Here is a 16,008-nt window from a genome sequence, read left to right as displayed (position 1 = left end):
GCCTTGTAGAACACCCAAATTTGACTCTGGTTGTTTGTACTGCAAAGCTAATGATACTGAGAAGCTGTTTTTGCTTTACAGCAATGTTACATTTTCAGTAAAGCTCTGGATGAGGACTTGATCCGATCCCAGAGGGGAACGCTGTGAAACTTCCTGGGGGCAGTATCATACTGCTTGGGTTTAACACCACATGCAGTATAATCTCCTGATAATTAAAAGTTTATTTTTGTACTTAATCATTGTAAATAACAACAGTGGGAATATAGTGCTAAAAAACAAACTGATATTTACCTGTGTTGATCAGTTTCAAGAAATAGACTGCTGAAACTATTTTGCCAAGTCTGCAAGAGGGTGGATGAACCTTGTGGAACTGATGACCAAGTGTTATTTGGCAGTTTAGAAACCAGATTCTGTCAGCTGTGATGACTAACTATAGAATAACTGTGCCTCAATTATCCAATAATGCATTAGATTATTGTGGGTTTCACCCCCACAACCCAAAGATGTGCTGGGTGGGTGGATTGGTAATGCTAAATTGCCCCTTAATTGGAAAAAATAAATTGGGTACTCTAATTTTTTTTTTTTTTTTTTTTAAAAGATTGTACCTTCAAATTTATTTATTTTAAATGGGAAGAAATTAGGAGACCATTGGAAGCGGTGTGGATCCTTTTAGCTTTGGCATCAAATTTCAAATCTGATACAAAAGTCTCACTTCAGCTTCAAGTGCCCCACTTTAACAGGGTGGTTTATCATCATAGATTATCATCATCATCATCATCATAGAATTTACAGTGCAGAAGGAGGCCATTCGGCCCATCGAGTCTGCACCGGCTCTTGGAAAGAGCACCCTACCCAAGGTCAACACCGCCACCCTATCCCCATAACCCAGTAACCCCACCCAATACTAAGGGCAATTTTGGACACTAAGGGCAATTTATCATGGCCAATCCACCTAACCTGCACATCTTTGGACTGTGGGAGGAAACCGGAGCACCCGGAGGAAACCCACGCACACACTGGGAGGATGTGCAGACTCCGCACAGACAGTGGCCCAAGCCAGAATCGAACCTGGGACCCTGGAGCTGTGAAGCAATTGTGCTATCCACAAGGCTACCGTGCTGCCCTAAGTTGTAGGTTTTTTCACAACATTATTTACTATTTGTAATTTTAAGGATCTGTAACTGGGGTTGTGTACTATTTTCCTGCATCTAAAACTGTAATATTATAGCACTATTTTTTCATATATAGTACAGGTATTAGAAGTATTTAGATACTTCGAAGTCAAAATTTGCATGAATCTCTGAGCCACTATTTGATTAGTAGAACATAGTGCAGAAGGAGGCCATTCGGCCCATCGAGTCTGCACCGACTCACTTAAGCCCTTGCTTGCATGTTATCCCCGTAACTCAAAAACCCCTCCTAAACTTTTTTGACACTAAGGGCAATTTAGCATGTCCAATCCACCTAACCTGTACATCTTTGGACTGTGGGAGGAAACCGGAGCACCCGGAGGAAACCCACGCAGGCACTGGGAGAACGTGCAGACTCCACACAGACAGTGACCCAGCGGGGAATTGAACCTGGGACCCTGGCGCTGTGAAGCCACAGTGCTAACCACTGTGCTACCATGCTGCCCAGATTAGTACTGTAGTGCTAGTCCAAAGGGAATCGGAAGACCATGAAAATATGTGCGTATGCAAGATATATTGTGCAGTCCTTAAAAGAAAAAAATCAAAAATGTATTATTTTTAAAAATTGTTTTAATAGAATATTTTGAATTTTGCATAGCAACCTTTTCCAAAGAGGTTCCCAGTGTCTCAGTCAGTACCTGAGATCTACAAGGAGTTCAAGGAATTCATTTACGCAAGCCTTAAATTTTCAGAATCTCTTCATCGAAGGTGAGCATCGGGTACCTCCAGTGGATGTCACATTACTTGGCTGGGAAGAAAACCTAGAATATGTCTGCCAATTTTAAATTTTTGGAGCTGTTATGTACTTGGAGATTTGGTAAAACTAAATATGGGTGATGATTGTCAAAGATATTAACTGTATAATTCTACACCTGGTGTCTTTGTATAGTGGCAGTGTTATACATGCATGGTTTTCATGATTGTAGTGTTATGGGCCAGGGTTTAGAGAACCCCAAATTGTATCATGAAGTCCACCTGACCCACAACTTTTAATAAATTGTGGTATGGGGAGCACATGGCCCACTCTACAGGTGTGGTACAGCAGAAAAGGACAAGTATTTTTTAAAGCAAAACAATGTTTATTCTATGAACGCAAGTTAACCTTTTTTAAAACAAACAGTGAACATCTAAGCAACCATTAATTCAAATACAACCCCAAAGACTACAACCCTAAGTAACCCTGTAAGCTGTCCTTTTAACATCCAAAAGACTCAGCAAACCTTCAAACAGGAGCGCATTAGGTTTATAATCAATACTGAGACCGTTTTCAATTCTGGGTTCACCAAATGATCCATAGATAGTCTTTGGATGGCAGAGATCTACCATACAGCTCTCTGTTAAAATTCCGATGCAACTCACTGAAAAACATGGACGCACCCAAGCTTTTTCTCAAACTGAAATTAAAAAGCAGAAGTAGAGCTCAGCTCCACCCACACTGACATCACTCCAGTAACATGAGCAGCTCCATTTCTTAAAGGTACATTTCTTAAACACCCATTTCTTAAAGGTACTTTCACATGGCAGTAGACACCGATTACCTTAATTTTTTTTTCTTCAAATTCAAACGCTCATACAATCTAATTACTGGTCAAAATATACGCAGTTAATGTAACATTTTCATTTCAAAGTATTTCTTCTAAAAGATTAAATCAACCATCTTCTTCTATCTGTTGTCTGCTATTATTTAGTTTTCATTATATACCCTATTTCTTGCTCTTTTCTCTCACTTGCTCTCTGTCCTCTTCAGCTTCCATGTCCTCTTGTTGATACCTAGCATTAGGTGATCTGAATGGTTGGCAACTAATAATTCTGGAGAGTCATATTCAATTTAAAAGTCTCCCATGCGCAACAAAATCATGAAGTTGGAAGTAACAGTGGGAAATAACAATTGAATGCTAAATGCAAACACTTAATATTTTGACCATTACAATTCAGACATCATGCCTGGATATATACAAATTTCTGTCACACTACAACCTGAGTGACTCAAATACTTATACAAAAGAGCAACAGATTGCAAATCAAGAGTAGAAATCACAAAACTCAAATTTAGAAACACAACTAGAAAAATTATCAGTAAGTAATTACTACATATGTGCAATTAAAAAATAAAGGAGGAGCTGAACAAATCCAAACTTCAAGAAATTGATTGAGTTCTCCATATGGAACTATATAGAATAGAATAGAATCCCTGCAACCCTGCAATGCAGAAGGAGGCCATTTATGTCCATTAAGTCTGCACCGGCCCTTAGCAAGAGCACCGTACTTGAGCCGTATACAAGTATGAGTACTTAATACTTCTTTATGTACTTGGAACCTCGAACTTCCATGAAAATCTTTGCTTATGTGAGAAACCTGAGCTATATTGAGTCGAGACATGCTTATTCCCACATCCATAAATGTTGGGTGAGAGCATTCCAGATAGTAACTTAGACAATAGGGTGGCACGGTAGCACAGTGGTTAGCACAGTTGCTTCACCGCTCCAAGAACCCAGGTTCGATTCCCAGCTTGGGCCACTGTCTGTGCGGAGTCTGTACGTTTTCCCCGTGCCTGCGTGGGTTTCCTCCAGGTGCTCCGGTTTCCCCCCCACAATCCAAAGATGTGCAGGTTAGGTGGATTGCCCGTGCTAAATTGCCCTTCGTGCTCAAAGAGGTTAGATGGGGTTACTGGGTTGCAGGGCTAGGGTGGAGGTGTGGGCTTAGATAGGGTGATCTTTCCTTGGGCCTGTGCAGACTCGATGGGCCAAATGTCGTCCTCCTGCACTGAAAATTCTATGATCTATGAACTTCCGCTCTCCTTGTGTTTTTACACCTGCACGTTATACAAGTTTTTATGATGGCAAAACTGGACAGTCAGTGGGTCCACCCAAATTTTGTAAGGAGCCCCATGGAAAATTAATGAGGAGACAACACCTTGAAAGACTTATTTTTTTTAGTTCAGTGAAAATAGCTGGGAGTTTTTTTGGATAAAATTTATGATCAGGATTTACATGAAATTTTCAACTATTTATGATGGAACTTTCTTGAAGAATCTTTAGTTGCTTGCAGCATGTAACTTACGTGACAAATTAAACTTTACTTTTTTTAATGTATTCTGAATGGTTACATCAACCTCCTTTGTTTACACAGGTTGCTTGCACAAAATAATTGTTCATGTGCTCCAATTTCTTCAATTGTATGCACAAATTTGCTTGTGGTGATTGGTCACCTGTTCATTGATGTGGATGGCACTGCAGTTTAAAGCACATTTGCTGATTTGGTTGTCGAGATTAATGTGATGATTTTGAAGTATGCCATTATAAGTATCTTTAAAAATGTCTGGTGGGAACATTGAATACAGATTTATGTCAACATATTTTAGCATGGTGTTTGCTGTGTGATAGGTTGCTGTGAAAGGCTCTTGATTAGTCAGTTTTACTAAGTGCATCCAATTAATGCATATTAATTCTGATTTTCAGTTCAACAGAAATAGATGATATGCTCAGAAAATCTACCAACTTGCTGCTTACTCGAACTCTGAGTGGATGTTTACAAAGCCTGATTAAGAAACAGCACATAGGTTTGACTGAAGTATGTCTTTAATGCCTGGAAGGTTTTGTGTTTCAAAATAGTACCAAGCAGCAGGTTATATATTACTATCAGGCCATTGCTATCAAATTGAGTAGTTGAAATCTGATGTCACATTTTGGGCAACCGCTCAATTCAATTGTTATTTATGCATTGACATTACTATTCTACCTGTCCACTAGGTGGGAGGTGCAGTTTAAAAAATAAAACTCTTGATAATTGATATTCTTCAAGATACAGATTTCAATCCTGAAATTGACCAGTTCGCGCACTGGCCATGAATTGTATGATTCACTAAAAGCAACAATTTTGCTGTAAAATCCTGGGGTATTACTGAAGGGTCCTATGGTAACAAAGAACTTAGTGGTAAAACTAAGTCATTTGAAGTTTCACCAGCTAAATTTTACAGATTATAATAATTTGATTTGAAATCCAAAATCACTACTGTAACATTTGAGGTTGTTGTCTGCCAAACAATATCTTTATACCATCATGAACTTTGTTTAAAAAGCACCTCACAACTAGCTTTTGGGCAGGAAATATTTTATATTGGTTCCGTATTTACTTTATTCAGGAGAAGTGTACAAAATGACTGCATACAAAGCATCAATTTGAAAACCGATCCCTTGGATCTTTTATTACTTAAAAAATACTGCACCGCATGCAGGACTTTCTCCCCATCTTCTTTCTAGGATCTAGGGCAAAAAGGTGGCTCATGTGGAAAAGTGTGAGGTTATGCACTTTGATAGGAAATATAGAGGCATGAGGAAAGACTTCGGAAATCAAGAGTCCTAGTTAAGGATTCTCTTAAGGTTAACATGTCGGCTCAGCTGGCAGTTAGGAAGGCAAATGCAATGTTAGCATTCATTTCGAGAGGGCTAGAATACAAGAGCAGGGATGTACTGAGGCTGTATAAGGTTCTAGTTACATCCTATTTGGAGTATTGTGAGCCGTTTTGGGCCCCATATCTAAGGAAGGATGTGCTAGCCGTGGAGGAGGTCCAGAGGAGGTTCACAAGAATGATCCTGGAAATTCTCAGCATGTAGTTCATTGAGTTCAGAAGGATGCGAGGGGATCTCATTGGAACTTGCAGAATATTCAGAGGCCTAGATAGAGTGGATGTGGAGATCTTATTTCTACTCGTAGGAGAGACTAGAACTCATGGGCACAGCCTCCGACTGAAGGGCCGATCCTTTAAAACTGAGATGAGGAGAAATTTCTTCAGCCACAGGGTGATTAATCTATGGAACTCATTGCTGCAGAAGGCTGTTGTCAAGTCATTGAGTGTCTTTAAGACTGAGAGATATAGATATAGTCTTCATTAATAAGGAGATCAGGGGTTATGGGGAGAAGACAGGACAATGGGGATGGCGGAGCAAACTCGATGGGTCGAATGGCCTAATTCTACTCCTATAATCTTTTGGTCTTGTGGATCGATGAGCACTGGCCATCCTCTGATATCTCCCACAAATGACTGCTTTTGTCCCCAGTAAAACCCTTACTCTGTCCCACCCTGTTTGCTGCACCTTCTAGAACCCTACCTTTATTCCCTGAAGCTCAAGAGATGCAGACTTAAATGTATCTGGTGCACAACTCATATATAGTCATTATCGCCAGATCTAGCTATATGAGATCAAGCACCATTAGACTCTAATTTCTTGGGCCAAAGCTGTCGCATCTTCACCCTTCCACTGCCCTAACCTAGAATCTACATTTTCTTCCAGTTCTTTTCTTATTTTCCTTTATGCCCTCTCCCAAGTTAATCTTGCCCATGAGATCCAACTCCCACTCTCGTCTCTACTTATTCTTATTATTAAACCATCCAACTTGCCACCCTGGTCCTATGACAACTGTCTTCTCCAATTCAGAACTTCCTCCTCAAAAAGAACATCCAGCAATCTGCCACTCCATCGCCAACCTTTCTTTCTTATGTATTGTCATCTTATTATTGTCAATCTTTTCCACAACTTTCACTTGAGCTCTCCAACCCCCCCCCCCCCCCCCCCCCCCCCAAAAATCTAGCAATATTTGAAATCCGGCAATACATAAGTCCTAAGGGTGCCGGATTTGAGTTTCTGTATCTGTACTAATCGAAATCTGCTTTTTATCTCTATCTTATTCACATACTTCCAGGAGGAGTCAGTGGATGGTGGTCTAATGAGGTTTATATAAGAATTAACTTGAGCGACTTCCGATGGCGACTATGAGGGAGTAGGGCGCAAATTTGGTGGCTCCCGTTTCGGTTGGACTTCGGGTGCTGACTACAGGCAAGGCGGTAGAGCAGCTTAGAAAGGCAAAAGACGTGATATATGAGCATGGAGCGAAGGCCAGCAGAATGCTCGCGCAACACGGTAGCATTGTGGATAGCACGATTGCTTCACAGCTCCAGGGCCCCAGGTTCAATTCCGGCTTGGGTCACTGTCTGTGCGGAGTCTGCACATCCTCCCCGTGTGCGCGTGGGTTTCGTCCGGGTGCTCCGGTTTCCTCCCACAGTCCAAAGATGTGCAGGTTAGGTGGATTGGCCATGATAAATTGCCCTTAGTGTCCAAAATTGCCCTTCGTGTTGGGTGGGGTTACTGGGTTATGGGGATAGGGTGGAGGTGTTGACCTTTGGTAGGGTGCTCTTTCCAAGAGCTGGTGCAGACTTGATGGGCTGAATGGCCTCCTTCTGCACTGTAAATTCTATGAAACTAAGAAAGAGAGAAGCGGCTAGGGAGATAGGAAGGATAGCGGATGGGGAGGGAAATCTGGTGGGCGACCCGGCAGGGCTGAACAAGGTGTTTAGGGACTTTTATAGTAAGCTATACATTTCGGAACCCCACCAGGGGACCGGCGGGGATGAGACGATTCCTGGACGGACTGACCTTCCCAAGAGTGGGTAGGGGGTTGGTAGACGGACTGGGGGCCCTGGTCGGGATCGAATGGGTAATGGGGGGCCTGAAAGTCAGCAGTCAGGTAAAGCCCCGGGGCCGGATGGGTATCCGGTGGAGTTTTACAAAAAGTTAGCTGAGATAATGGGGCCAGTGCTGGTCAGGGTTTTTAACGAGGCAAGAGACAGAGGGATCCTACCCCCGACAATGTTGCACGCCACTATTTCGCTTATTCTGAAACGGGATAAAGACCCGGAGGCCTGTGGGTCTTACAGGCTGATCTCTTTGATCAACGCAGACGCTAAGTTACTGACCAAGATCTTGGCGACTAGAATTGAGGACTGTGTACCGGACATAATTGCGGAGGACCAAACTGGGTTCGTAAAGTGTAGGCAACTGGCGGCCAATCTAAGAAGGCTGCTTAATGTGATCATGATGCCCCCGGAGAGCAGGGAGGCAGAGATAGTGGTAGCTATGGATGCGGAAAGGTTCGGGGAGGGGTTCATTGACTGGGTTAGGCTGTTATACCAGAGGCTAGTGTAAGGACGAACAGGACGACATCAGATTACTTCAGACTACACCACGGGACAAGACAGGGTTGCCCTCTCTCCCCACTGCTGTTCGCGTCGGCCATAGAACCGCTGGCAATTGCTGAGAGCTCCAAAGGGCTGGGGTGGGGGGGAGTGGAACATAAAGTTTCGTTATATGCGGATGACTGTTGTTATACGTAGCGGACCCAATGGCGGGATGGACGGCATCATGGAAATCCTGAGGGAATTTGGCCGGTTTTCAGGATATAAATTGAACATGGCTAAGAGCGAGTTGTTCGTAATTCAGGCGAGGGGGCAGGAGACTGAAGGGGTTGCCATTCAGGCTGGTAGGGGAAAGCTTTAGATACTTGGGGATACAGGTGGCACGGGACTGGGGCAGGTTGCATAAGCTCAACCTGTCCCGATTGGTGGAACGAGTGAGGGAGGAGGTTCTGAGTTGGGATGCGTTCCCGCTGTCACTAGCAGACTGTCAAGATGACGATTCTCCCGAGATTCTTGTTCATATTTCAGTGTCTCCCCATTTTCATCCTGAGGTCCTTCTTCAAGAGGCTGAATAAAATTATCCTGGGATTTGTCGGGGCGGGGAAGTCCCCGCGGGTGAGGAAGGTGATGCTCGAAAGGAACAGAGGGAGGGGGGCTGGCGTTGCCGAACTTTAGCAACTACTACTGGGCGGCCAACATAGTGATGATAAGGAAATGGATGGTGGGCACGGTGTCGGTCTGGGAGTGGATGGAGGCTGCTTCGTGCGGGGGCACCAGTTTGGCGGCCCTGGTTACGGCGCCTCTGCCACTTCCGCCGGCACGGTACTCCACCAGCCCTATAGTGGTGGCGACTTTGCGGATCTGGGGCCAGTGGAAGAGGCATATAGGGGAAGTGAGAGCATTGTGTGGACCCCAATCTGTGGCAATCACCGATTTGCCCCGGGGAACATGGACGGTGGGTATCGACTGTGGCGGAGGGCGGTGATTGTGAGGGTGGGTGATCTGTTCCTGGAAGGGAGCTTTCCGAGTATGAGGGTGTTGGAGAAGAAGTTCGGGCTGGCGGAGGGGAATGAATTTGGATAATTACAGGTGCGAGACTTTGTGCGCAGACTGGTGCCGTCCTTCCCACGCCTCCTGCCAAAGGGGGGGGCAGGACAGGGTAGTTTCTAGGGGAGAGGTAGGTGAGGGTAGAGTCTCAGATATTTACAAAGAATTAATGAGAGCAGAGGATACACAGACTGATGACCTGAAGCTTAAGTGGGAGGAGGAGCTCCGGGGGGGGGGGAGATGGAGGATGGTATTTGGGCAGAAGATCTGGGCAGAGTAAACACGACCGCAACGTGTGCCAGGCTCAGTCTGATCCAGTTTAAGGTCGTGCACCGGGCCCACATGACGGCCCGGATGAGTAAATTTTTCGGGCTGGAGGATAAGTGTGCCAGGTGCGCCAGTGGGCTGGCTAATCACGTGCACATGTTCTAGTCGTGCCCTAGACTCTGGGTACTGGCAGGGATTCGCGGACATCATGTCCCGGGTTTTGAAAACTGGGGTGGTAATGAGTCCTGAGGTGGCAATCTTTGGGGTGTCGGAGGACCGGGAGTCCAGGAGGAGAAGGAGGCCGATATCTTGGCCTTTGCTTCCCTGGTAGCCCGGCGCCGAGTACAGTTGACATGGAGGGACTCAAAGCCCCCGAAGACCAAAGCATGGCTATCGGACATGGCGAGCTTTCTCGGTCTAGAAATGGTTAAGTTCGCCTTGAGAGGTTCACTCTCTGGGTTCGTCCGGAGGTGGCAGCCATTCATTGACTTCTTTGCGGAGAATTAATAGTCAGTGGGGGAGGGGGGGGGGGGTGGGGGAGGCTAGGGTAGGGGGTGGTTTAGGAAGGTCCTTGCGCGAATGGGGTCGTGGTTTGCACTGTGTTCGTGGTTTGAACTGTGTTACTTGCTTTTCCTTTTGTATGGTACTATACAATGTCATTGTTTTATATGCCAAAAATACCTCAAAATTGTTTATTAAAAAAAAATGAACTTGAGCCATGCAGAAAAGTAATAGGTCAGCTATTGATCTGTGTTAAGGGTGATGTAAGGAATTGTATAATTGGTCTCAACTTCACTGGATTGAAGATGGGAAAATCATCGAGAATTCTTATTCTTAATTACAGACCATTATTGGCACAAGAAAGAGATATCTTTAGGCAGCTGCGATGTCACCCAAGGCTGAAATAAATACGAGTCAATATTCACTGACTTCACTAATATTCGAAAACAGTGAAGTGTATTCAATGACTCATTAACATTATAATGGAATCTACTGCTAATGTTACAGATTGTCGTGTTACATAGATATAATGTTTAAGTCAATTTGTACAAAACCTGTCTTATTATCTGTACTGATCAGTAAAAACTATTATTCTGATCAATTAATTTCACAATGCACCTTTGATCATTTGGCATCAGCAAAGATTTGCACCTCTTGCATGTAATTAGCAGTTCAGGTAGTTGCCCCACTTGAGTTCCTGCTGCTGGACAAGATATGAACCCTCTCCACTACGATGGCGTGTGTAAGATTTGCAGGGTGCACTGCAGCTACCCACCAAGGTAACTTCAATATCACTTCCCTTCTATAGGTGAAAAGGACAAGCATAGCAATGTAATGGGAATAGTTTGGCCAGTATTCTGAAATTCCCTCCTTGGCACCATCAATTGCCACAATACCCGCCGTGGTTTCAGGGGAAGTTCCACCACTACCACCTTGGGTTAACTATGGTGGGCAATAACAGGCCATTTCACCCACATTTGGAGGACAAATTAATAGTTGTTCTCTTGCAATTCCTGCTTACTTCAGGCCAATACACAGTTCAGTGCTGACCTGTTCTTACACTAAAGAGGTTGCTACTCAAACCTGCTGCTGCAAAGCTGTGTAGACTGCCAGTGAGTAGCGCTGTTAAACAACTTAATCAGTATTCACTGGTTCTCGTAAATAGCTGAGCAGCCTAGATCCTGATTTGCAACACAAATTTTGAGCTCTTAATGGGGTACTGGCGATAACTTCTGGATTTTAGAAGTTTCATTAGCTGTACATTGTGGTAACTTTTACACTTTATTAATCAAATTACCCAACAGTGATGCTCAGCTGTTCAACAGTACTATTCACCAGCGTTGTAAACATTTGGGTGCCAGTCTTGCAGTGCTTTTAAATTTTCAAGCCTATTTTTATCTTGCCCCCACTTTAGCCTATTCTTTGTCAACCAAATTTCCCTCGTGCTCTTTTAGGCTGAGTTGGGCATGATCAGATTGACACATTTAATATTGCACGAGCAATAAGTCAAAGCGGTTCATTTTAGAGACAAAAGAAATTGAACACCGTGTTCAGATTCCACGGCTACAAAATCTCTTGTATAAATTGAAAAGCTGTACCACAAATACTGATCCCATGATTGTTACTTTGAGTTCAAATGATTTTTTTTATGTTGGATAGACAATAAAGGAAAACCGTTAAGTTCATTCAAAAATGTAAGTAGAATTATGCTAAATATATAAGAAAAATACTCCAAATATCACTTGAACTTTCCTTATCCCCACTCTACACATATACAAAGCCGTTTGTAATCTCCACGCTCCTACGCACCATTTCTCAGCCGTAATCTTTTCTTATACTTCATTATTCTGCTCTCTGTTGGCAATGGTACTCAGCAGCTCCACATTGCTTCTTCGTACCATTGCCAGCACAGTGATTAGCACTGCGACCTCACAACGCCAGGACCCAGGTTTGATTCTGACCCTGGGTGACTGGAGTTTGCACATTCTCCCACATTGTCTGCGTGGGTTTCCTCTGGGTGCACCAGTTTCCTCCCTCAGTCCAAAGATATGCAGTTTAGATGGATTAGCCATGCCAGGTTTCCCCTTAGTGTCCAAAGATGTTGTGGGGTTGGGTTGGGGGTGTGTGGAGTGCTCTTTCGGTGGGTCAGTGCAGACTCGATGGGCCAAATGTCCTCCTTCTGCTGTCGGCATTCTAATTGACACTAAATCTTCCGAATGGTTTTGTTGTGTGCAATTTTTAATTTCTTACAATAATGTTACAAAGCTATCGCATATTTGTAGATTAAATCAAGTTTTTAGGCAGAGGACAGTTTAAGATTAACATGGCTGAGACTAGGACCAGTTGAAATTTCAGAGTTACAGGTCCCAGAATAATCCAGTTTAGGAAGAGTTTGAGCTTCATGTGTGTATTGAAAGTGAAATGATATTTTTCATAAGTATGCAGTTTGACCTAAACTGCACAGTATGTAACTGAAGAAATGCAACATTTTTTAACTAGCTTTGTTGTTAACTTTTTTTTCTCTGCAGATGTATTTGAATCTGGTCTCTTGCAAAGCAAATTTCCTTTCAGCTGGGTAAATAATATGGACTTGCTAAACAATTGCAAAAGAATCATGTTGCATGGACCCTGTGTGTACTAAATAATTCCGTATAGTAGCTATTAAGCGAGGCATATAATAGTTATTGATGGTTGAAACCGCTGGAATTATGAGCTAAATGTTTAAAACTTAGCTTAGACTGAATTGTATTGAATTATTGTAATGCTAGAAAATGGTAACAGCTGAAAAATTCAAATAAAGTCTCTGGTTATATTTTTACGTTTTGCAGCTTGTACAAATCATCATAAATACAACACACCTGGAACAGGCCTGTAAATACCTTGAGGACTTTATAACCAACATCACTAATGTTTCCCCTGAGACTGTGCACACCACACGACTTTATGGGCTGTCCACATTCAAGGTATGTGCAATATAGAAATCTTTGTCATGCAACTGTGGATACAGGCCATGTCACTTCTATAGTCATTTGTGAAACAGTTCCTTTAATAGCTGTAATAATTTTGACTTTGTGCATGCAGTTGTGATCTAGCATTAAGCCCTTTTCAAAATATTCTTGTAATATGAAATTTTGGGGGTGAATAAAAATGTTCAATTGGAAAACCAGTAGGCTCACTGAGCTCTCCCTCACCATTCTTTGCGTACTCAGTCAGATGAGCTGTACTGGAACCAAATATTTGACCATTCTTTTCTGTAAAATTAAACTTTTAATCAGATGTAAAATATTTTTACATGCATTTTGGCTTCAGTGCTTTATTGACTTTTCAGTTCAACTTCTTCCTGTGAACTATTACAGCACGGTAGCATTGTGGCGAGCACAATTGCTTCACAGCTCCAGGGTCCCAGGTTCGATTCCGACATGGGTCACTGTCTGTGAGGAATCTGCACATCCTCCCCGTGTGTGCGTGGGTTTCCTCCGGGTGCTCCGGTTTCCTCCCACAGTCCAAAGATGTGCAGGTTAGGTGGATTGGCCATGATAAATTGCCCTTAGTGTCCAAAATTGCCCTTGGTGTTGGGTGGGGTTACTGGGTTATGGGGATCGGATGGAGGTGTTGACCTTGGGTAGGGTGCTCTTTCCAAGAGCCGGTGCAGACTCGATGGCCTCCTTCTGCTCTGTAAATTCTATGAAACTACTGAGTACCGAATCACTTCCAAAACGATGTTAAACCCAGTTGCACAGTATTTGCTATAATGTGTTTCCCTTTCTTCAGGTGTTTAAGATCAATATGATAGACTTTGAATATGTTGATTGATTTCAGGTTGTCATTTCTTTGTCCTCTTGTCTTTGTCCTGTTTGATGTCTGTTAGTTTGATAAAGGAAACTGGAAATATAATGTGTTTTCATGATATAATGCTCCATTGTGTTTGTCGACGTGCAAAACAAACATAATTTTTTCCAATCTCTTTTTGTAAAATTATCTTGACGTTTGGTGATTGAAACAGTCTTTGCAATAAGAGCGAGATGCCTATCTAAATTATTTTAAATAATGGATTTTTGCAGGATGCTCGACATGCAGCAGAAGGAGAAATATACACAAAGCTTAACCATAAGATTGATGAATTCATACAGTTAGCTGACTATGAATGGACTATGACAGAACCCAATGGTCGAGCCAGTGGTTATTTAATGGATCTTATAAATTTTCTCAGAAGCACTTTTCAAGTTTTTACACATTTGCCTGTGAGTATTAAACTTGTGAATGAAAATCCTTAATTAACATTTTTAAATAAGTATTTTCTTGGTTTTGTTCCTGAAGCCACTTCGATTTTCCTCTTATTTATGCCTAGAATTTTTAAGACTTTGCATATTATAGTTTTACTTATTCTTAGCTTGAACAAGAATTAAAATGTCACTTTCTTTCCAACTAATTTCCTTGAACGGTTCTTGAGCTGAAAAGCAAACAAGCTTCACTGTTGGAAGAGAATTTCAATTAGCTACACAGGTGGCATTAATCCAGTTTTCAAAGATCTCCAAGTGGATTGAGAAAAAAGTGGCTGTATCTCCAAAATGTTGCACTTCTGGCCTGGCGTTGATATTTAACAGCTTTCAAAATCGGACAAAATAATTTAAATAAGAACTATCTTTTATAATTGTGCAACAGAACTGAACAATGTGAATTTCTTTCAATTGTCACATAACCACACCCTTCAATTTAAATATAAAGGGAATGTGATTGATGCACAGGATTATGGCCCTTAGATGAAAGGATTATATAGACATTCTATGACTCTTGCATTGTGAAGATGTCCATCTCACAGCTGATCTAATTAGTAACAGTATGTTTTGATTTTACTTTCCTTTTTATTGTTGGTGCTCACACTTCTTTCCACACCTGTTTAAATTTGATTTTTTGTTTTGATTTCCTTGCTGGGTTCCTTCTCAGAATAACGTCAATCACCATGCAGCAATGTCGGTGAGTAGCTGAAGAAAGCATGCACATCTGAAGGCTATGAACTGGCTACAGGCTTGTTGCTCAAGTCGAGTAACCTTCAATATAAATTTAGAAGTCAACAACTAAACCTGCCCTTTCCCCACTACTGGCTTTTGCTTGTTCTATGTAGAACACATAAATGACCGATAAATAACAGAACAGGCAGGAATTGGGTCATCATTAACATTGTGATAGGGCAGCCTTCAAAATGCATCTCTGTCTGTTGTAGTGGCTGTTGGTTGTGTTTAACAGAATTAGCCCTTCTATCCAAAGACGGAAAATTTTAAACGTGTCTTTTTGTTTAACAGTAGCATACAACAGCATTGATTGCTAGAAAGAACAGACTTCAGGCAACTTAAACTTCCCAAGTTTTTGTTAAATGTAATTTAAAATGTAATCTTTTGATTAGTGCACTTGATTGTGCAGTCTTGTGTACTTTGAAAAGAATGAATTTAAGCTGAAACTTGATGTTTAATTCTCGTGTTTTTCAATTAATTATTGTTTTGTGCCAATATTGAGTAAATTGCACATTATTGGAACACCTTGAAGTAGTATGCGCAACGTATTAGTGGCATCCTAACTTCCTTTGGAATCGGAAAATATTTTGTTTTCCCTACAAATGTGAGTTCTGTTGCAACTACCAAGTGATGCTGTAATTTCTGGTTACAAAATGCAGGTCATACTGGCACAAATTTGCAGTCAGAATTCAATAATTGAGCTTTATGCTCTAGAAATTAATGAAGACTAAGTTAACATTTTACATTTCATTATTAACTCTCTTGCACGTAGAATTAGCTATATTAGCAAATTTTCATGACATAAAGCAATTATTGCTTAAACAAACAGTTTGTACAATGTAGTCAAAGAAGCTGCAGTGGTGTGATGAAGCAGTTCCTTTTAGTTACTATTAAAATAATCATTCCACTTATAATTTGGGGGTGGGGGGAGCTTTCTCTTTATGTGCACTTTTAAGATACTGAATCAAAAAGATTGCATGACAAATCTGCTCTCCAGCCAGTTCCTTCCACTACACTGTTTTTC

At 42.0% G+C, this 16,008-nt stretch overlaps 1 protein-coding gene across 7 annotated transcripts in view; it reads left to right on the top strand.

The window, feature by feature from the left end:
• Positions 1-16,008, top strand: part of LOC140393076 (exocyst complex component 6-like) — a 246,763-nt gene that overhangs the window by 105,842 nt on the left and 124,913 nt on the right. For 4 of the 7 annotated variants that reach the window (XR_011935482.1, XM_072479078.1, XM_072479079.1 and 1 more), the window contains exons 15-18: positions 1,789-1,898; positions 4,649-4,760; positions 12,804-12,938; positions 14,037-14,216. Coding sequence is in view for 6 of the 7 variants with exons in the window: in XM_072479078.1 (XP_072335179.1) it covers positions 1,789-1,898; positions 4,649-4,760; positions 12,804-12,938; positions 14,037-14,216 (537 nt within the window). In the remaining variant the exon portion in view is untranslated. Of the gene's footprint in view, positions 1-1,788; positions 1,899-4,648; positions 4,761-12,803; positions 12,939-14,036; positions 14,217-14,919; positions 14,950-16,008 lie in introns of all 7 variants that reach the window. The other 3 variants (XM_072479077.1, XM_072479073.1, XM_072479074.1) reach the window with 1 other exon arrangement.

Source organism: Scyliorhinus torazame, chromosome 16 (genome assembly GCF_047496885.1).
Source record: "Scyliorhinus torazame isolate Kashiwa2021f chromosome 16, sScyTor2.1, whole genome shotgun sequence".
In the NCBI taxonomy this organism is placed as follows: Eukaryota; Metazoa; Chordata; class Chondrichthyes; order Carcharhiniformes; family Scyliorhinidae; genus Scyliorhinus; species Scyliorhinus torazame.
This window is presented reverse-complemented; position numbering and strand designations above follow the sequence as displayed.